The sequence below is a fragment of the Otolemur garnettii genome, unplaced genomic scaffold, assembly GCF_000181295.1.
Source record: "Otolemur garnettii isolate 467f Iridium unplaced genomic scaffold, OtoGar3 scaffold00004, whole genome shotgun sequence".
In the NCBI taxonomy this organism is placed as follows: Eukaryota; Metazoa; Chordata; class Mammalia; order Primates; family Galagidae; genus Otolemur; species Otolemur garnettii.
In genome coordinates, this window is record NW_003852399.1 from 38,267,844 (window position 1) to 38,292,121 (window position 24,278).

Consider the following 24,278-nt stretch of genomic DNA (forward strand, 5'->3'; position numbering starts at 1 on the left):
GCCGGTTGAGCTATAGGCGCCGAGCCAATATTTAGGGTTATTAAGAGAGAAAAGAAAATCCACCAACTTAGAATTCTGTACCTTCAAAATTATCCTTCAGACCTAAAACAGAGATAAAGATTTTCTCAGATAGGCAAACAAAATGTACAGGACTTTGTTGGCAGTACACTTGTCTTGCAAGAAATGCTAAAAGAAGTTTTTCAGAGAGAAGAAAAATTGTATCAGGTCAGAAACTCTAATCTACATAAAGAAAGGAAGAGTATTCCAGAATGAATAAGGTAAAACATAAATGTTTATTTTCTTATTCTTTTTCTTTTCTTTTTTTGAGATGGAGTCTCACTATGTCACCCTCAGTAGAGTCCTGTGACATCACAGCTCACAGCAACCTCAAACTCTTGGGTTTAAGTGATTCTCTTGCCTTGGCCTCCCAAGTTGCTGGGACTACAGGCACCTGCCACAATGCTCAGCTATTTTGTGTTGCAGTTATCATTATTGTTTAGCTGGCCCGGGCCAGGCTTGAACCCACCAGCTGCGGTATATGTGGCTGGCACCATAACCACTGTGCTACTGGTGCCGAGCAGATATTTTCTTATTCTTAATTGATTTAACAGATAACAATTTATTCAAAATAACAAAATGTATTGAACTGTATATTCAAGTATATATACGTGTATGTGTGTGCCTTTGTATGCTTATGATAAGTGAAATAAATGACAGCAATAATCCAGGGGATAGGAGGAAGAAATTAGTAACATTTTGTTATTATATGCTATTTGTACTGCACGTGAAGTAGCATGGTGTTATTTGAAAGTAGTCTTCAGTTGTAAATGTATATTGCAAACTCTAGAATAACTACTAAAAACAGTAAAAATTGAAGCATAATTGTTACAATAGGAAAGAAAGAAAAATGAAACATACAAAATGGTCCATTAAAACTACAAAAATGGCTAGGCATAGTGGCTCCCATGTGTAACCCCAGCACTTTGGGAGGTCAAAGAGTTCAAGACCAAGCTGGGCAACATCGTGAGATCTCCATCTCTACAAAATTCTTAAAAATAAACTAAGACTGGTGGCACACACTTGCAGTCCTAGCTGCTTGAGAGGCTGAGATGAGAGGATCACTGGAGCTAAGGAGTTGGAGGTTAAGCTACAGTAGGCTGCTATGATTGGGCCACTGGACTCCAGCCTCAGGGACAGTGTCACTCTCTCTCTTTTAAAAAAAGAAAAGGCAAAAAAAAAGTGTGAAAGAAAAAAATAGGAACAAAGAACAAGGACAAGTAGAAAACAGTAACAAATATGGTAAATATTAAGCCAACTATAGTAATAACTGCTTTAAATATCAATAGTCTAAATACACTAGTAAGAAGAGACAGACTGGATCAAAAACCAAGATCCTGTTATGTTATCTACAAGAAACCTAGTTTAAATAGAAAGACATGTGGATTAAAAGTAAAGGAATAGAGAAAGATGCACTATGCTAACACTCATCAAAACCAAATGTAGTGACTCTATTAATTTCAGACAGAGCAGACTTCAAAGCAAGAGAATAAAGAGGAGCATTGCATACTGATAAAGGGTTCAGTACTCCAAGAAGGTGTAACAATCCTTCATGTGTACACACATAACAACAGACACACATAACACATGTGTTATCCTTCATGTGTACACACATAACAATCAAAACATGTGAGGCAGGCTTGGCACCTGTAGCACAGTGGCTATGGCGCCAGTCACATAGACCGAGGCTGGCAGGTTTGAACCCAACTGGGGTCAGCTAAAACAATGACCACTGCAACAAGGACTCAGCATAAGAGAGAAATTCTGGCAACAACTGGAGCCTAGACTTTATTTTCTAAATCTCTCTAAAATGGTCCTCATATCATGAGACAAACCCTAGAGTACAAAGCATTCTGCTCACATTTGAGGCAAAATTGCATGTATGTAAAACTAAGTCCTTAGTTAGCACTAACTTTTAATATGACTTAATAGTCTGTAAGAATTAACAATTGCACCAGAAAGGCAAGTAACATTTTTAGTGAAATTATATAATTTTTATGATAATTTCAATAGGTAATTGTTACAAGAAATATACTTTTTTTTTTTTTTTTTTGCAGTTTTTGTTTTCTGTTTGTTTGTTTTTTTGGCTGGGGCCAGGTTTGAACCCGCCACCTCCGGTATATGGGGCCGGCACCTCTGGAATATGGGGCCGGCACCCTACTCCTTTGAGCCACAGGTGCTGCCCACAAGAAATATTTTTGAAAGATTTTGTGTTCCATTATGTCATTAAATCTGTACAACACATGATATCATATACTTAGTCAAATATTTCTATGATAAAAAAATTCTCACTTGAAATGAAAAAAAAAAAGTCACCCAAAACAAGAAGTTTCCCCTTTGACATTTACATCTATGCTGCAGTAATATATTTAGCAAAGAAAAAAATAATATTATTATAATAGAAGATATTTGCTGATTTCCAAACCATAGAACAAAGGTATAAAGATACATTTTTTAAATAATGGTTAATCTGTGACTAAATAATAGTTTCTTAAACTCCAGTATGAAAATATCACTCCAGTATGTTTCTTATAAGAAACTTATAATAGTTTCTTAAACTCCAGTATGAAAATAATGCAAATATATGATGAATAATAGCTATTATTTATTCATAAATTATAAGAAAAAATTCGTATATGCTTCCTTGAATGAAGAAAAATGGGACATATTGTTATTCTAAGACACTAGGAACCCCTTTATAATTCAACTATGGCAAAAACATGTTAATAGTAAAATTTCTTGTAAAAAACCACCATGATATGTAAGATTCTTTGGGAAAGAGAAGAGATGAAACAAGTAATACTTTGGGGGCTTTACATGTCTAGCTTTGTTTAGGTTTCACAACAGTCATAAGCCTATGAGGATAATAATTATGCCCTTATAATAGATTAGTGAATTGAATACCAAGAAGTAGAAATTTGCCCAAGATCACCAACTAGTAACTGGAGAAATCCAGTTCAAAATGCAATTCTGAATTCAAAACCCAAGCATTTTGCGATATGTACATTCCAAATATCATTATGACTCTATCTGCCACATATTAAGATTCAGGGTTATTTCCTTCTATAATAACAATATACTGTCAGGGAGTTTTTAATTTCTGTCCTTTGCTAGCTCATCTGCTTAACACAAATAATTCTCTTCTTTTAGTTATTATTCTGATATCATAAATTATCACTGTTTCTTGTCAGAAATTTAAATTACTTTCAGTATTCACTTCCTTCTTTATTAATCGATCTTCCCTTTTAGCTTCTGTTTCCATGGGGTTGTCCTTCAAAATACTATATTTTTCATAGAATTAATATCCCCACCAGGTAAAATGCATATAGCCCTTAAATATAGTTTGAGATTGCAATTTCTCATGATATGCTATTTCACCAGAGGACAATAGTATAAGAAACATATTGCATTTGGATTTTAAACAGCCTGAATTTAAAAGGCAAAAATCCTCCTGATGTTCTTCCAGGGAGCAATTCCTCTGGGTCATTCCTGAGAAGTGGCTTTGCATCACTGCTCCACTGAAACATAATGATCTTCAGATGCCTCATTCTCTCAAAGGAAGCATCTTTAATTGGACAAAGTAGAAGAAAAAACAATTGGGCCAAGTTTTCTCAGAGGATCTTAAACTGCTTTTCACAGCTCATTTATAAGTTCCTCTCTTCTACCCTTTTCACAACTCCCACAGATACACACAAATGTCTTTTTTTTCAGAAATTAGTCATTTATGAAGAAACTAATTTTTTTTATCAAAGTATTTTATAATTGCTTTTTAAAAGTTGGTGTTGACAATGCAATCACATAGCAACATATGAGAGTATCAGATGAATTTCCCAGCACCCTCCATCATGTTAGTGGTCAAATGGAGCAGAGAATCTGATTTTCTTCAAGGGCTATCAACTCCACCCTGCTCATGTCTTAAGAAGAGAAGGAAAAATCAAGTTCTACAAGTCAAATCTAACTCCTGAACACAGAATACAGGCCACCGTCATCTTTCACCTACATCAATTTCAGAGATGTTGACAGATCACCTCAGATCTCCTCCTGGCATCCAGAGTTAACCATCCCCACGACAACTCTTTGCCTTGCAAATGACAATGTGCCAATTGCACCCACACTATCTGGGTCCTGGCTGCTACTGAAGCTTCATTTCCATAACCATTCCCCCATCTCTGCACTTTTCACCATAATGGCTTCCTTGCCAATTTGTATTTTTAGCGATTTTTTCCTTCTATTTGCAAATCATGTTTGCAATCTTCTGCCTAGAATCACTTTTCCAAGATATGTAACTGGCTACCTATCTCATTTTTTAATTATCTAACTTTTTGACATTCCATTATGCTCTATCCATTATTTAGCATTAGTTTTTCTTCCTTGCACTTAGCACTAACTGACATAATAACTGCGCTTACTGGAGACAACAACCAAAGCAGATAGACAACCATCAGAATGGGAAAAGATATTTGCATATTATGAATCAAACACAAGCTTGATAATTAGAATCTACAGAGAACTCTAATTAAGCAACAAAAAAAGATCCAACAATTCTTATGTCAGTGGGCAAGTGAGATGAATAGAACCTTCTCTCAAAGAAGACATATGAATGGCTAACCACTATTTGGAAAAATGCTCATATTCCTGATCACCAGAGAAATACAAATCAAAATCACCCTGAGATATTACTTAACCCCAGCGAGAATGGCCCACATCACAAAGACTCAAAACTGCAGATGATGGCATGGTTGTGGTGAAAAGGGAACACTTTTACACTGCTGGTAGGATTGCAAACTAATATAACCCTTTTGGAAGGAATTATGGAGAACCCTCAAAGAATTCAAACTAGACCTCTCACTTGATCCTACAATTTCATTACTGGGCATCTACCCAGAAGAAAAAGATAATTTTATTATAACGACATTTGCACTAGACTGTTTATTGCAACTCAATTTACAATTGCCAAAATATGGAAACAACCTAAATGCCCACCAATCCTAGAATGGATTAATAAGCTGTGCCATGTGTATACCATGGAATACTATTCAGCCACTAAAAAGGATGGTGAATTTACATGTTTTGTATTCATTTGGATGGAGTAGAAATACAATCTTCTTAGTAAAGCATCACAAGAATGGAGAAACAATCATTCAATGTACTCAATTCTGATATGAGGACAAGCGATGCTAATACAAGGTGGAGGGAAGGGAATGGGGGAGCAGAGAGGGAGGGAGAGGGTGTGGAGTCACAATGTGTGACACACACCTTGGAGATGGGACACTGTTATTAGTGGGACTTTACCCAGCAAAGGCAAGCATTGTAACTAGCCCTTCGTACCCTCAATTATCCCCCAACAATAAAAATAAATAAATAAATAACAACTGTGGTTACTATCTCTCTCTTATATGAGGATGTAAGCTCCATGAGGGCAAAGATATTATGTATTCCCAATACTAGGAATATTGCTAGAAACATAGATGAATTCAAAAGCATATGGATTCATTAGTGGGTAAAAACTAAAATCAGTTCTGAATTATTGTGAAATTAAAATTCCAAGTCATGTTTTAGTTCCTATCTTTTCATACTGTTTATTCATGTTCATTTCCACCTCCTTCTGATATACTTTTTTTTCTGAAATGTTGCCTCTTTTCCAATTGCATGTACATGCAACAAAACTGCCCATCAAAGTGTACTGCCTCCTCAACATTTATCCAAAGGGCAGATGCAAAAAGCAAACAACATTCTGATCCCCAGCCCTGAAATTAAACTGTGAGCCAAAAAACGTCCAATCAAACTGATAGCTGATTGACTCCAATGTTGTACCTTGAAGAGATTCGCAGAGCTGCCGTAGAGTTCATAGCTTCTCCAGCACTGAGCTGTTGGTCTTCTATTTTGAGAGCTACCTAATATTCCTCCATCCACTCCCCCTTTTTTTGTTTGTTTGTTGTGGTTGTTATAATTAATCAAAGTTAACTGTGATCCAAAATCCTAAGTAATGCGTATGAGACGCTTATACTACATATCAATCTGATAGGCCTTAAAATACAAAATGTAAACAAACAGGCTCCCAACCCCCTTCTCGCTTTCGCTCCTTCCTTCCCATTGTCCTTCACACACACATTTTCTAATTACACAGTGCCCCCTAGTTCCTCAAATCCCTCCCTGTGGCAGCACCACCCCAATTATTTTAATGCCCTTTCCAATGACTTCGGTGTTTCCACATCACTTATCCTTTTCCCCACGAGCAGTATTTACTCATACCATTGGTTTAAAGTAGAAGTTAAGAATTAGTCAGTGTGATTAAACTAAATCATACCAAGTTATCAATATTCAATAGTTTCTAAATCTTACGTTTCTTTAAAAAGAGGTCACTGTGACCCAAAATTAATTTCTATTTATTAAAATTTCAAACAAGATGACAAACTGAAGAGCTTTAGTAGAAGGTATCAAATCACATCACTGAAGCAGCAACTTGTCAATCTGATCGTGGTTTAGTTAGTCAGAATAACTGATAAGTCCCGATAACGTCTCCATCAATAAACAGATTTGAATTGTATGACTTTTGTATTATGTACATAAGCATGCAATCCCATTGCCAATGTGATTAATAGAGTCACAGAGAGGTTAATAATGTTACTAAAAGTGGCTAACATACCCTAAGGAGGCCCTTATCCTTACCCCTTGAGAGTTGGGGGTGGGAGCAGAATCTATGATTTGCTTTTAACCCCTGGAATTTAACAAAGATGATGGGATATACAGGCCCTTGATTAGGGTACATAATATTTCTCTTAGAAAGATAAAAATTAGAGAAACAGAGGCTCTTCCTCGCTAATTTTGAAATTTTAAGCTCTCATGTTTTGTAAGGGCTTCAGAGAGCCACATAGCAAGGAGGTCTGCGGGGGGTCTCTAGGTCTGAGAAAAAGCACCCTGCTCATAGCAAGAGGAAACTGAATTCTACTAACAACACTTGAGCCTGAAAAAGAATCTTTTGCTCCAGAAATGAATGTGGCTGGGGAGGCCTTGTGAAAAGCTGAAAGAGAACCAGCTAACCCTTACCCAGAAAGATAATACATGTATATTGTTTTAAGCCATTATGCTTATGTTAATTTGTTACACAACAACATAAAACTAAGACACAAGTGTCACAATGGGAAGAGAAGATAAACTATGTGTCCTGTAGAAGAATTAACAAAGACTGGTGGATTTAGCACATGCCCTGCTCTTTTACTCACCAGCTTAGTATAGCTGCCTCAAAGTGTGGATGGGAGGATTAAATCAGAAATTTTATGTACAGGATTTAAGGCTCTGTGTGAATACTGAACATGCCGTAAAAGTGAATTCCCTTCTCACCTACTCTGCTATTGTGATTCAGAGGCTGGCACAGCCCCACACCCCATGGTTGGCCACAGAAGATCTGCCACATGAAAAGTTCCACTTCCCGAGCCACTGAAAGTGTGTGTCTGCAGTGCTCCAGGATCTCCACTCACCCATTTTCTCACACATGAGTGAGCCAGTGGGTTCTAGAAATTGACACTGACCCAACATCTATTATCCTGAGTATTTGGAGATTGGCCATTAAATGTAATCTGTAGAGGTGTGCGTAAGGATGCAGCAAAGTTGCTTCTTTTTCTGTTCTTACCTGTGCTTGGATAACTCTCCATCATAGCTTCTGATTTTCATTTCAGTCCATTGCTAAAACTGGTGCTTGGCCTCTTACCCATTACCCATTTGTATTTTTCATCCTAATACAAACCTAGATTTACCTCCTGGGACTTTGACACCTTGCTACAGAACCACGGCCGCTTACAGTCCCTGTTGCTGGGCTGCTCCTTTGTCTCAGACCAGAACCTTTGTTATTTGGAAACCTGCTACCTCATTTTGGTCAGAAAGACAGGGATTACCACTGTTAAAAAATCTTTCAACCACCACAATCTGAAATTAGCAGAGAGTTATTCATGGGTTTGAATCCAATGCAATATTAATCAACATTATGGTCTAACAGAATGAAGGTGATTGTGGCATCCTATAGCTCCAATACCTTTCAATGCTTTAGTGATTTTCTTACCAGTTAACGTATATTTTTAACAAATTCACTGAACATATTCTGGTTTAATTTCCAATTTTTAAAGCTTACCAGTTTAATTACAATCCTGTATGACAGGTGGTTATGATTTCCTTCTCTGTAATTCTCTCACAACTGCTTTACTTCAAAGTGACTGGTATTTGCTGTGATTATTTTTTGGTTATTGTTATTATAAGTGAAAGGCATCAAATATCTGACCATTCTCAAAGTTCTTGGAAACTCTGATCATTTCCTACTATACACCTGGGCTAGATGGTATAGCCTATTGTGTCTAGGCTACAAACCTACACCAGGAATTACTGTAGGCAACTGTAACACAATGGTAACTACTTGTGTATCCAGACATGAAAAGGCACAGTAATAATCTATGGGACCAGCCTTGGATATGCAACAATTACAATATTATGTTTTCCCAGGGTCCCTTTTTAACTTTGCTTTTGACCATCTGTAGTAACCAGCCTCCATTCAGATTTATTTCTCTCCTTCAATCCCCTCCTCCTCCCAGCAATTGTATTCTACTGCAGCACAAAGTAGTCCAAGAAATTAAAGAGGACTTGAGGTAAGTTTATTTAAAGGCTATGTGATGAGGAAGACAGTTTAAACTCTGTAAAGAACCTTTAAACAACCATAAGCTAATGAAACATAATTTTAATTTTCATCATTGGTAAATAACACATGTTTTGCTTGCAACTTGAATTTAAAATGATGGGCTACAAATTTTGCCATATATTCATGACAAGCCAGGAAGATGGAATTCATAGAGATTGTATTTATGTAGAAAAAAACTCTATTTTTTTGTATTCATGGAGATTGTATTATGTAGAAAAAAACTCTATATTTCCAGCTCCCCTGAATCAACCACTCATGCTATCTTACAGCTAAAATATACTTATCTGCAGACAACACATTTTGAAAATAATAAAGCCATTCAAAAGAATTATCCAATTAAAAGAAGTAATAAATTTTAAATACTTACAATTTTTTTAAGATATTTAGGAGCACTACCGAGGGGTCTGTGAGTTTTTTTTGTCCATATAAAATGAGGCCCGCGTGTGCTTTTTTAACATGGTCAGCTATATTATGAGAAACATCAGGTGGTGGGCGTGAACTTTTTCTTCTGCTTTCGCTAAGTTTTCTGAGTAAGGAAAGATGATATTTTATGGTGTTGTATACTGTACAAAAATTATTTATAGGAACTTTTACTTTACTGTCAAGAGTAGAAATGCATTGTTCTAAGATAATTTGGCATTGAAATAGCACATTACTCTTCAATACATTAGAAGTGTTTCAATCATCAGTAGTACAGTGGTGCGTGTCATTTTGTTAAGTCTAGGAATTAGCATAGGTGAAATATGTTCAATGTGTAAAATTTGGTCATATGTATTTCATGTATTATAACTAAGGAATTGAAACAGTTTTCATAATATATAAAGTTTATCTACTTTAATGAAATCTGTTAATTCAATGGCTTACACCGTTCTCTTTATGTTCATACCCTCATTGTTGACTATTTTACAGAACCAACAATAATTCATTTTGCTTTTGTTTCCCTCTGATAATCTATGAACATCTTGAAAGTAGCCACTCTACCTTATTCTCATGCTATGGTATATTATATTCATAAGCCATCCAGAGATGTGTGAATGAGTGACTTTTGCCCATTTATTTTTCTAGTACCAAACACTCTCCTTAAGAGAGTGCCTGTGGCTCAAGTGGCTAAGGCACCAGCCACATACACCTAAGGTGGTGGGTTCAAATCCCCAGCCCGGGCCTGCCAAACAACAATGATGGCTGCAACCAAAAAATGGCCAGGCGTTGTGGCGGGCGCCTGTGGTCCCAGCTACTTGGGAGGCTGAGGCAGGAGACTCGCTTGAGCCCAGGAGTTGGAGGTTTGCTATGAGTGTGATGCCATGGCACTCTACCCAGGGGGATAGCTTGAGGCTCCATCTCAAAAAAAAGAAAAAAAAAAAAAGAGGTCATGGAAAACTTAGGGGCAATGGATCGAACATATGGTATCCTTTTTTAAGAAAAAAAGAGTGAGGGAGATTATAAAAATGATCATAGATTAGGTCTAGAGCATATACTTTTAATTGTATACATAGGAAATAAAAAATTAAATTAAATACAAGATTATGTAAAAGAGCAATAACAATAGTAAATTATCACATTAACATCTAACATTAGTTGAGCCATTAAATGTACTGGCTACTCTGGTAAACATGATAATTCACATCATCTCATTAACACTAACCAAATGAAGTAGATGATATTATCACTAAGGAAATTGCAGTTTTAAGAGTTTATATATAATTTGTTTAATCTTTCATAGCTACAGAACTGGTAAGCATTTTGTTTCTTTTTAACTTATCTAAAGGTCACAGAATATTAAATCTTAATAGTAAAATTTATTTATCTGAAGTATATAAAAAAGATGCCCCAGTAGAACTTAAATACAGAAATAAAATTAAAAGTCAAAATCCAATTTCTTTTCCTCTATTTTCAGAGAACTTTACCATTCCACACATGAAGACCTAGAACTTAAACCAAAATGCTAATCCTTAGTTATTCTTCTAAATAAGTTATAATAGTAAGCACAGTAAAACTCAGCAATGATGATGGTTCAGGTCTAGAGCTATTTGTTGTTTTCTTCCACTCATCCCTGATTACCAAGTGCCACCAGAATAAAGTTCCTGTCTTCTGGAGAAGAGGAGTTCCATGGACTAGAATGTGAGGTGAAGATCGATATGGCAGATTTGGGGGTAGAAATGTGAAGAGTGTGTTTCCATGGACTCATTCTGCTCAAATTCCTCACAATTGCGCAATGTAGGAGATTCCCAGAATTCCTGCCTTCCTCTTGGAAATCTCAAACCAGCCAAAGGATTTAGAATTTTTCTCAATGATATTTATGCAGTTGAAGCCAAATGCCACCAAGGGTTCCAAACAAATAGGAATAAATTGTTAAGTGGCTATGCACATTGGATGGATGAATTGATTGATTGATTAACTGATTGGCTGGTTGACTGATTCATGTCCTGTGCTCTTTAGGAAATAACAGAAAATAATTCTCATCCTTATATTTCCATTATAAAACTCAATAATGCAACAAAGGAGTGGGGAACTGAGGCCTCAAGAACATGTGGCTTTTTAGGTCCTCAGGTGCAGCCTTTGACTGAATCCTGATTTCACAGAACAGATTTTTTATTAAAAAGGATTCAGCAAAGAAAGACAAGCTTATCTTGCCTCCTTCTGTGCTGAAAATAATATCATAATCAGAAGGCCACAGGTTCCCCCCCTTATAAAAGCATGTTTATTCCATAATTTAACCTGACAAAGAAAAGCTGATAATCTGAGTTAAGGCTCCATCTCAACAAGTGAAGAAAGGGGTGGATACACTGGTTTGTACCTGAAATCCCAGAGCTGTGGGAGGCTGAGGCAGGAGAATCACTTGAGACCAGGAATTCTGACAACATAATAAGACCCTGTCTCTATAAAAAAAAAAAAAATACTAAAATATTAGCTGACCGTCTCTCTCCAAAAAATACTAAAATATTAGAACTCTAAAATATTAGATGACATGCACACATAGTTCCAGCTACTTGAGAGGCTGAGGCAGGAGGATTCTTTGAACTCAGAAACTGAGGCTGCAGTAAGCTATGATCACACCACTCCACTGGAGACTGGTTGGCAAAGCTAAACCCTGTGTCTAAAAAACAAGCAAACAAACAAAAAAAAGCAAGAAAAAAAGGGAAAAAATATACCCTAAATCAGTAGGAAAAGTTATGATAAAGGGAAAAGAATCTTTGTAAGAATAGTAATAGAGAAATCCAAAATTTAGTTATTCAGAAATTTAATAATCTTGCCACAATCATGTCTAGCAAATGTGGAAAAATATTCTTCAGGAAAGAAAAGAGAAGGGCAGTGCCTGTGGCTCAAGGAAGAGGATGCTGGCCCCATATATCAGAGAAGGTGGGTTCAAACCCGGCCCTGGCCAAAAACTGCAAAAAGAAAAAAAAAAGAAGAAGAAGAACAAAAAGAGAAAAGTCAGAAATAAATCACAACAGAAATGAAAAAGGAGGCTTGATCACAGATGACATAGATATAAAAAGAAAGAAATATTATATTATGAACTTCACGCCATACATTTGAAAATTTGGATGAAATGAACAAATATTGATAAAAGAACCAAAGTTTAATAAGTACTGAATCCCTCATTATCACAAACTTTCAATTTTTAAAAGCCAGTAAAAGTTATTGATTTTACAGAATCTCAACCGTTTTATCCTTGAGTATATTTCTTTGTAATACCCTCTGTGAAGACGTGAAATATATAAAGCCTTTCTGCAGCATTTTAAAGGGTTTTTTCTTTTTTTTCCCCCCTGAGTAAAAATGCTCCTGCTGTTATCTGAGTTGCAAGCTGAACTATCCACGTTTTACATTGTGCTCCATTTTTACATAATAGAACAGATGACAAACTGTGACAACTGACTTCTTGTGGATATCACTTGGATGTTTGGAAGATATTCTTCCAGAAACGAGTGAAGTGAAATAAAATTGCCACTTCAAAAAGAGTAAAGCATCTGTCCCCAATGATAAAATTCAAGCTTCTAAGGGAAAAACAGAATTTTGGAAAACTAGTTTCCACCCCTATCAGCAGCTTCAAATTCTTCTCTAATCTGATCAGTCAGTGATGATCACAACAAATGCGAATTTTTAATATTGCATAAAAAATGTCAACATTTGAAAAGTCTGGATAAATCAATGGACTAAAGTTTTCCAAATAGACAGTGTATGATATTTCAAAATCATTTATTGGTAGAGCCATTCATAGTGTAAAATATAGTTTTTATATACAGCAATGTGTTAAATCAATCATATTCTAGATGAAAAAAAAAGGCCTCAGTAAACTCAGATAACAGGTATTAACACCACTGCCAAGAGAAATAAAATAGAACAAAAGATACATAAATAAAATAGGATAAAATTTAGCATATATTGTATCGTTCAGTCCTCCAACATAATTGTAAGTAAGTATTATTATCACTATTTTACATGTACAGACTAAGATTCAAACTTTGAAGTAATTCCCTTAAAACAATACAATAGTCTAATGGTAGAACTCAAACCTAAACTCAATTCTGATTAGTGCATAGGACATCACAACACATTTTCCTCTATATATTCTTATATTATAGTTCATAAAACGTTCTTTATCATTTTTAAAAACCTTTCTTTACCCCACCCACAAACACTAGCAAATCCATATAAATTTTACAGGGTAAAACAGAGGTTAGATGGGGAGTAATATACATAGACTCTTTCTTAAGATGTTTGTTATAGGATTCATCTATCACTTTTTATTACAGAAACAGAAGTCAATCTGACTCATAAAAATACAAATTAAATTATTTCACTCTAAGTATGCTAAATTAACTCCATCTGTCAAGCTCGGCTTAATTATCACTAGTACCAAACAAGTCAAATAATTATGGGTAAATTCCCACCCCCAGGATGTAAAGTTGGCAACTTGCAGGGTTTGTCCTGTGCTAAGCAAGAGTGCTGACTTGAGCCTACACACTGCCAAACATATCCAAAGATAAAATTGAGGAGTCCAAAGCAAGTTCCATTATAAACTCTTGACAGTCAGTATTGGAATCCTGTCATCTCTTATAACATAAGAAAAAATATTTTAAGGTTAGACAGAGGTAAGCAGTATTTCCCTAGTTTCTACCAAATTAATGTCTATGCCAAACTCAAGGTCCTGGCTTGTCTTTTCTAAAAAGCTATAGAAAAATGTGCAGTTAAAAATGAACAGTTGGACTTACCTGTATTCTTTAGGCTAACAGCAATACATTTTTCAGAATACATAGCCAACTAGACAAATATACAAGAAAGTCTGAAATTTTTCAGAGAAAGCTATTAAACAGTAAGTGGCACCCATAGCTCAGTGGGAAGGGTACTGCCACATACACTGAGGCTGGAGGGTTCGAACCCTGCCCAGGCCGGCTAAAACAATGACAACTGCAACAAAAAAATAGCCGAGTGTTGTGGCAGTTGCTTGTAGTCCCAGCTACTTGGGAGGCTGAGGCAAGAGAATCACTTAAGCCCAATAGTCTGAGGTTGCTGTGAGCTGTGATGCCACAGTACTCTACTGAGAGGAGGTAAGAGAAATTTGAGCCTAAGACACTGAGGTTGGTTACACGGATATACCTCCTAAGAATAAATTAAAATTATAGGTCAAATAAAGAAAGTAGGGATATATTAAGATAACCTTAAACATAATAATACATATTTCATGTATAATAATCAAATACCATGTTTTATCTTCACTCATAACCTAAATTCCTTGTATCTACCATGCATTTCAAAAAACATTTACTGAACTCCTAACTCAGGCAAAAAAAGTGTTCATCATCTTCATTCTCTCAGCTCCCAGCTATGAGTCATTTTCTTTTTTCCACTTTAACCACTCTATCTTTTCCAACTACAGAACATTGCTGCCTTAGTCACACACCTGAATGATTACAAATCTACATTATCTAATTTTAACTGATCCTTGATTTTGTCTAGCTTTCCTAAGTTAACTATTTGTTGGGCTTTTATACACTCACATCAATGGCTTCCACCTACTATAGCTCCTTTTCCAACCCCATTTCCACATTCTGTAGACCACTTCTCTCAGCGCTAATGACTAGGATTATTGCTAATTGTTGAGAAATAATGATAGAACATTGTTCTAGCCATTGAGCTATACTGTCATTCAACCCTGACTTAGAGAAAATGTGTTCTGTAACTTTTCAAAATTTCTCTTAGTTGTTTTATAGTAATCTTCTCAAGTAGATCTTAGCCCCAATCTAAGTAATGAATGGGATAACTAATTTAGAATAATAGAAGGGCCAATCTGGAGACAAATTTCCAGGGAGATAAATTTCCCTTCCTTCCTTCCTTCCTTCCTTCCTTTTCTCCTTCCTTCCTCCTTCCTTCCTCCTTCCCTCCCTCCCTCCTTCCCTCCCTTCCTTCCTTCCTCTTTGCATCTCCACCACCACAAACCATCCTTCCTATCTTACACTCATGAGAGAGATCATTGAAAAGTTTTGAAAAACTTTTTTCCAACCAGTTGATGTTAACAACTACACAACTGGGCAATGAGTATCAGCTAAGATCACTTTGCCAGCATTTGGATAAACAACAATGCAAACAATATCACATGCTATTCTCTTTGCCTCAAATATTCTTTCTCTTCTTCTCCTGTACACCTCCTACTTACCCTTCAGTTTAAACATCCATTCCTCAAAAAGCCTTCCCTGATCTCCAGTACACCATCTTCCCCTAAGGTAAGCACTCTCAGTGCAATCTCTCCTAGCCTAAAGTCCCCTGACACCCACTACCGAGTCCTACCACCTCTTACTCAGAGCTTGTCAGCACTACCCAGCTCTGAGCATGGGGATCCTAGTGGACCTGCACTTACCACACAGCTGGGGCTCAGTATACATTGTATGAATGAATAAATAATAAGGCATTATTGTGAGGTTTCTTTCTAGGTCATGTAATTTTAATTTTTCTTTTTGGAGTAAACTTGTGAAACTGAATTACTATAGTTCTAAGTTAAAACACATGCACACAAGAAACATTTCATTCAAAAGACCTTGGATCTTCAGAGAAAATGTGAGTTTTATTATCATAACAAGGATAGTTTCATTTATTCTAATATTCAATACATATTTTTCAAATAGCCTATGGGGGTTAAATATTTTTTAATTAACCTGAGACTAGATCATCAAGCCACCATGAAATAAGCCCTACTTCAAGCTCTCTGTATCACCTAGGGAATTTCAGCAGTGCTAAGAGAAAGAAATGGAGTCCAAAAACTCAAAAGGAAATTACAGTTCAAAGTGAAATTTTGCAGAGTTTTCTTTTTTGTTAATTAGCCCATCAGAAACCATTTGCTCTAGCTTTTCAGTTGCTTCATCTCCAAATATTCGTTTTTATTTTAGAACGTTCTCTGCCCTCACACTCTTAGAGAGAATCTATGAGGTATAATCCATGAAAGCTGTGTGTGCACCATACCAATCACTGCCTTAAAATGTGCTTGGGAAAAAAACGAGTATTGCAGGAAAGTCTCTCCTTATTTTAACTGAGATCAAAGCTATACTTTTACTGCTTTTAGATCTAGAAGTAGAATTCTGAGATTCAATTCTAGTAGTTGGTATGTCTTACTCTCTTTCAAATCTAAGGTCCAAACAAGCATCATTTCTTACACAAAACACTTTGACAGCTTGGATGACTGGTAATTTGGCCAACTGAACACATAGATTTCCAAGCTCAGGAGAAACGTCCCCAGTAGACCTCTTCCAGTCAAGCTGCTTTGGGTACCTGAGAGGGGACTCCACTAGAGGTCCTGGGATTGAGGGGAGGGGAGCATGCCATAGGCACGCTGCCAAGATCCTTTTGCTTTTCCCTGTTCAAATTATTAAGTTACATAACACAAACTAAAAGAAAATGATTTTACAAAATATTACCATTACCTGGATGAGTTATAAACCTGGAAACTTCTTTTAAACATAGCAAGCTACCTCTTCCTCTCTCTTTTTTTAATCTGATCATGTGCCTAATTTAAATGGACTGTTTAAAATAATATATACTAATTGGGTTTCATTAAAAAGTACTGAATAAAAATATAGTAAAATAAAACAATTCCAAACTTGCCTGCTGGGCATATTAAGTGCAATATGCTACTTGTTACTAAATGTAATCAAAGGATTATATTATGACCAAAGACCATACAGCCTTGTGGTTCACCAAATTGAAATAAGCCCATGGACAAATGAATTAATACTTTAAAATGAGGATGAAATTTTCCCAGTAGAAATTTTTCCCAACAGAAATGTTACAGTTTAGTGATTTTGTTCACATTCTGAGAGACACATCATATAGTAATCTCTAGGCTTTGAATTGTTCAAATTGTAACACAAGCATCAGCTGGCAGCTTATTAGAAATACAGACTCTCAGACCCCACCCAAGACCCTCTGAAACAGAATCTGCTTTTAATAAGGTCCCCTAGGAGAATTTATGCATGAACATATTAAAGTTTGAAAAGCACTGATCTGAAGTTTATTGAAAGTCACTTTGACAGTAAAGCCAACTTACTGACTACCAAGTAATGACAGGCGTAATGCTATCTCTGTAAATACTTAATAATTACCTTTTAAATAATAAATTCCCATTGTTAAATTAAATAAGCAGGGGCCTATTTGCCTGAGGCTATTTCAGAATTTTGAGTTCCTATGCAACAAATTACAACCAAACTTAGTACATAAACAATCGGAAACCTAACTCAGAACTAACGTTTTAGCTGGGTTTTAGCCAATAACAAACAGCCAAGCTTCAGCCAATTCACAGGCAGTCAACTGATTAAACCATGCCCAAATAAAGGAAATGTTTCATCATACCATGCCCACATAAGGCAGGTACCTTGCTGTAGCCAATCAGGTGATTTCTTTACTCAACTACCTTGTTAGGACTAAAAAAGATCCTGCTCACAGGACTGGGTGGAGCTCTCCAAACCTCTCTGGTTCTGAGTGCTGCCTGATTTATGCGTCACTCTTTACTTAAATAAACTCTGTTCAATTTAATTTGTCTGAAGTTTTCCTTCTTAATAGTACACGGAGAGATAATACTACTGTCTTCCACAATATGCCTTTTTAAATCACAATTCAAATTAATCCTAATGCATTTGTATCCCTTTGTTTATATTGTTCTCGCCTCTGTATAGTCAGAGTTAACTCTCTGCTGAGGGTCTGAAAGGGGTTGTTTATTTTTCCCCACCATTGATCTATGAAATTTTCTTTTTACCAAGACCTAATTAAATTTCCAATTGTCTTTCTCTTAAAAATAAGTCATGATTGCTTTCCAGCTAGCTGTACCATAACCATCAGCTAGCCTGAAAGGTAGGTAATTAGAGTCATAAATCTTACAGAGATAGGAACCCCCACAACTTCCCACTGTTAAAGCGCATTTTACTCTGATCCTTCCTTATCCACATGTAGTTTTAATATTTCTATACCCAAATAGATTACTGGTGTTGAAAATTTATTTAAACTCTAAAATGTACAAATGAAATAATTTGTTTTTTATAAAGAATCTAAAAATTCCTCACGTGTTAGGCTGTAAAATTATGCAGCATATTACTGTGCTGAATATGTAGGCTATTGTAACACAATGGCATTTATGTATCTAAGTATATTTAAACATATAAAAGGTACATTTATAATATAAGATAAAAGATTTAAAATGTTAGACCTATACAGGGCCCTTACCATAAACAGAACTGATAGAATTAGAAGTGGCTCTGGTGAGTCAGTGACTGATGAGTATATGAGGAAATTACTTTATACTACTCTAAACTTTATATAACTGCATACTTAGGGTACACTAAATTTAGGAAAAAACATATTTTCTTTCCTCAATAATAAATTAGCCTTAGTTTATTGTACCTTACTATTTTGCAAATTTTTAAATTTTTTAAATTTTCGACTCTTGTAATAATACTTAGCTTAAAACATAAACACATTTTACAGCTGTATAAAAAGTATTTTCTTTCTTTATATCCTTATTCTGTAAACCTTTTTCTATTCCTAACATTTTTAATTTTATTTTTTAAACACTTTTTTTAACCTAAGCCACATCACACATGTTGATATAAAATAAGTAAAAATATTTTCTTGATCATCTCCCTTATAGAGCCACTAAGTAGTTTGCCTATAGGGCAACCCACATCCATTAGTCACAATTATGGGTCAATCCTGTCAGAAATATGAATTCAGATTCAGATTAAATGCACATGTGAAATGCAATCTTATGAATATGGCAATAGAAATTACAGGGCACAATCAGGGATTAGGGTAGTAAGGTGGCCAAGGGTGTGGACAGATCAATTCTACTTGAATACTATGGAGTGTAGGGACTTGGCATATCTGCTTTAAGTTCCCCAAGAAACAGCAGTAGGGAATGATACCCAAGGAGAGAAACTGCCTTTTTGGATCTGATGCTGCTCTGAGAACCTTATGGTTCTACTGAGGCCAGGGACAGTTTGAGAGGAGCAGCCTCACCATGTGATGTGGCAATCCATCCCAGCATTTGCAGAGACAACAGTTACACCTTCTGCAACACACTTAAGTAATGTAATTCTTTGCCTTAAAAATATACAAAATACATTTAAATACAAGTCCACCTAGAAGCAGGAGCCCAGTGAAACAGACTTCCCAAATGCCTTTCAGTTGCTCTATGACATCATCATTATTTCTTCTGTACATAACATAACTCCAAATATCCTCCCATCCACAATCATTCTCCACCATTTCTGTTAGGAAGTTTTTCACAAAACATTATAGTTCCGCAGTCCCCAACTTGGTCTGTGGCCTCTTAGAAACTGGGCAGCACAGTAGGCGGTGAGAAGTAGAGGTCAAGCCATTGAGGCCTGTCTGTATTTGGAGCTGCTCCTGACATCGAGGCTGATTCACCACCTAAACACCCTGAGCGCCTCCGCCTGAGCACCTCCTCCTGTGCTGTCAACAGTGGCATTAGATTCTGATAGGAGCACCACTCTTCCATAAACTGCACATGACCCATCGAAGCTGTGTGCTCCTTCTTCAAATCTAGTTCCCTCCCCCATCCCGTGGAAAAACTGCCTTCCATGAAATCAGTTCCTGGTACTCCAGAGACTGGACCACCACTATGAAGCACTTTAACTCCTTTCATAAACACTTACACTAATTAGTAAAAGGTTCTTTTCTTGGAAAAAGTTTAAATAAACATGCTGCTCAGCAGTGGGCAGGTATTTTGCTCAACAAGAAAATTAATTTGCCCTCATCTATTAACCTCTGTCTCCTCATGTCCTTCCTAGGGTGGAGAGCTGGGAACTGAAGAAGCGCTCTAGGTTCTGAGTTTCACCTGTGCTCAAAAGAGCACCCCCCACCCCAACACACACACACACACACACACACACAACCTTGCCTTCCAGAGAAGACATTATTACCTGTTTTCCTCCTGTTTGGAAAGTTTCGGAAGTCTGATTTTTTTATTACGCAGAAATATTTTAGGATATTCCTTAATAAATGTATTGTGAACTGATAAGACACTGGATGTAGATGAGCTTTAAAAAAAGAGGAAAGTAAAATTAAATTGAAAGTATCATAATAGTTTTCAAAACAAAGATTTTTAATTCAATATATACAAATTACTATAATTATATACAGACTAGTTAGCCTAAGAAGCAAATGACAAAAATATAAAATATAAATATTTTGTGCTTTAAAAATATTCTTATTGACAGTGCGCTCATTTGTCAGTGTGCTCAGTGAATATTTTTCAGTTTAAAAAATTAATATTTTAATATTCCTAAAATTTAATTTTTTTAATTTTTTACACTTTTATTTCTATAATTAAAATTCTTGTATAAATGCCACAAAATTAAAATCTCTCCAAAATGATTTACAGATGTTTTACAGATACATTACTAGAAAGTATATTTATTTGAATTTTTCAAGGATTTATTAAAATCTAATACACTATATTTTTAGGTCTGGAATAGACAAAAATATCAACATCTTCCAAATCTAGAAGACTACAGAAATCATCTGAGATACTTTTTATGAGTAAAGATTTCTGATCTTATTTCTGGTGAATTATAAATTCCAAGAGCAGAGCCCTGGGTGAGCTTCTCTTTTTAAGTTTCCACCTCAAGATTTTTTTTTTTATTTTAGATTAATATATGGGTACATGGAATTAGGTTACGTTGCTTCTGTTTGTGCTGAATAGTCCAAGTTGTATTTCTGTCTTTTACCTGGGAGATGTGTCACGTACCCCAGCATTGTACCTGTTAGGTAGCAGTTTATTAAGCCCCTTTACCCCCTTCTCTGCTTCCCCCTTCTTGAATTTAATTGTTTTTCCTCTTCAGTGGGCATGTAATTATTCATCTACTTGTTTCAAAATAGTATTGAATGCATTGGATGCTTGTTTTTCTACCTCAAAAAGATTCTTTTATGAAGTCAGGTTTTGATCTGCTGTAAATATCAAAAATGCCAATAAAGAAGACCCTGCAGAAATATAACAAATTGTCTTTAAATATTAGGTAATGATATTTGTTTCTGGAAATTCTACTTCATTCAATTTTCAATTGACAATTACCATGAAAAGTTGGTCAATTTTTTTAAATAATAAACTTTCATCATGACAGCTTATTTTGATAATTATCAAAAATGATTCTACTTCATTGAACACTGACAAACACCTTAGCCAATATTTGTCTCATGGCAATGAATACAAAAATTCTCAAGAAAAACCCTTTTTTATTTCATTGTCAATGTAAATAGTAACAACACATTCTAACCTATTTATAATAGCTTTTCTTCTCTTGGTTAATATTCCTAAAACACAATATTGATGGTTTTCACAAGAGAAATTCTATATCCCATCAGAATTTAATGTAGTGTAACTTGATTTAACTAATACAATGTGGATGTGATTTAATATAACATTAAGTGTTTTAATTCCTTTTCTCATTCTATACATACATTCATGTTTTAAATCCAATCACTGATTTCATTAGAGGATTTCCAAAGATGTTTTTCTTTCTGTTCAGAATTCATATGCTGTAACCATCTATTTTATACATCTACCTGTTTTTTATTGGCTACTTGTTATATTCCAAGAATTGAACTAAAATTTTTACATTGTTTCTGTACCATTTCATATTTATATAATCTGAAAATGTTAATGTACTTTATTGTACATTCTACATATAAAAGAAACTTCAACCACAATAATTTACCCAACTCATATAAGTAGGAAGTAGAGGATATAGGGTACAAATGAAAAGTAGATATCAAACCCAGAAAAGAACACAATAAAAAAGAAAACTCCAGACTAATATCCCTCATGAATATAGATGCGAAAGTTTTTAATAAAATATTGAAAAAAGAATTCAATAGCACATCAAAAAAATAATCCATCAGGACCAAATGGGCATTATCCCAGAGAGGAAAGGATGATTCAACATATGTAAATCAATAAAAGTGATTCACCACATAAACAAAAGACCATATGATCATCACACTAGAAACAGAAAAAGCATTTGACAAAATATAGCACCCTTTTATGATAAAAAAAACCTCAACAAACTAGATCTAGAATGAACTTATAAGTATAAAACCATATAGCAAAAACCTATAGAAAAAATCATACTGAATGGAGAAAATTGAAAGCATTCCCCCTGGAACTGACAAAGGACATCCACTGTCACCACTTCTATTCAACATGGTGCTAGAAATCCTAGCCAGAGCAATCAGGTAAGAGAAAAAGAATAAAGAGTACCCAAATTGGGAAAGAGGAGATCAAACTATCACTCTTTGCTGACAATATGATTTTGTATCTATTATAGAAAACTCCGAAGATTCTACTAAAAGACTCCTGGAATTGTTAAATAAATTCAACAAAATCTCAGGATTCAAAATTTATGTACATAAATCAGTAGCATTTCTATAAACAAATAAAGGTCAAGCAGATAATCAAATCAAAGATTTAATACCATTCACAATAGCTACAAAGAAAATAAAATACCTAGTAATATACTTAACTAAGGAGGCAAAAGTTCTCTACAAGGAGAGCTACAAAACTCTGAGGAAAGAAATCACAGAGACTACAAACAAATGGAAAAACATATCATACTCAAGGATAGGTAGAGTCAACATTAAAATATTCACACTACTCAAAGTGATTTACAAATCCATTGCAATCTCCATCTAATTACCAATGCCATATTATACAGATCTAGAAAAAATAATTCTACACTTCCTTTGAAACCATAAAGGAACCCTAATAGCCAAAGTAATATTAAAATCTGAAGGCATGGGCAGAGACAAGATGGCAGACTGCAGCCAGCTTTTCCCAGAGGCTCCCGTCCAGAAGGAGACCTAAAGGACAGAAGTTTAGCAAGGGAGCTGATGGTTTGGAGCAGAGCCAAGAGAGAAGATTGAAGAATACACTTCAACCTTGCTGAGGTGAGCTGAGACCCCAAAAATACAATCAAAAGGTATAAAATCCACTGCCAAGTGGACGGGAGTCCCCTCTCCCACAAGAAGGGCTCGCAGTTTACTCCATACAAACAAGCCAACAGAGTTCAAATATTCTCCCACTCTATCCCACAGGAGAGACCTCCTAAAAACTGTACCTCCTACCCCTGCTGGCATGCCACGGCACCCTCCTGCCAGGCATAAAACTGTAAAACTGTATAAAACTGTATATATTCCCTACCTGCAACTCTGAACTCCGAGGATTCCCGCCCCCCCACTCTCACCCTGAGGTCTGGAGGTTTGTTGCCCATGGAGTCCAGATTCTTGGGCATTTCCTTAAGAGGAGTGGAGGGGGAAAGGGCTGGTGCTGGTGCTGGTCTGTGCTGACTCTGTGGCATGGGAGTGAGGAGAAGTCGGTCAGGTGAGGAGGAGCTACACAGGAGCGGTGGTATCCTGAGAGCGGCAGTTGCAGCACTTGGAGGGGCTTGCATCCCTGGGGCCATTCCAGACAGACACACACTGTCTCTCTGGGCAACCAGAGGTTTCGGGGATTGTTCTCCCATACCAACCACTGGCAGAGAGGATTTGTGAAATTCTGTGAATGCTGACCTGGGTGGAGCGGGGGGACTAGAATACACGCAGCTCACAGACTTACAGGGACTGCTTATCTGACCATAATAGCACCCAGCCCTCAGAGGAATACAGCTGAGACAAAGGCAGTGGGCAGGCAGAGGCTGGAATTGATACTTGAGTATAAATTCTAATTGCTTGCTGCCCAGGGCTGAGTTTTTTATCAGATCTATCAGCCTCTGACCTGCAGAGGAATTTAACTGGAGCAACATCAACTAGGCGCAGGACTGGAACTGAGCCTATAATAAGGTTGTCAGGCCTTATCTCCCTCCGCTGGACTTGGGTGACTCTGGCAGTCGAAAACCCCAGGAGCACTTGCTTGCTGGAGTGAAATGTCAGAGCCCTGTGGGATTACCAGTGACTGGGTGCAAGGTGGGGAAGGAGGTACCCACCTTCCCAGACTAATTCATTTGCTGGGTGGGTCCCTCTGCCCTCACAGAGCACTGGAGCA

At 36.2% G+C, this 24,278-nt stretch overlaps 1 protein-coding gene across 1 annotated transcript in view; it reads right to left on the bottom strand.

Annotated features, from left to right (window-relative positions):
- The window catches only part of CNBD1 (cyclic nucleotide binding domain containing 1), a 403,074-nt gene that overhangs the window by 341,549 nt on the left and 37,247 nt on the right, over window positions 1-24,278 (bottom strand). Inside the window, exons 3-4 of the mRNA XM_023518062.1 lie at window positions 20,164-20,280; window positions 9,108-9,266 (exon numbers count right to left, since the gene is read on the bottom strand). Of these exons, the coding sequence (XP_023373830.1) occupies window positions 9,108-9,266; window positions 20,164-20,280 (276 nt within the window). The remainder of the gene's footprint in view (window positions 1-9,107; window positions 9,267-20,163; window positions 20,281-24,278) is intronic.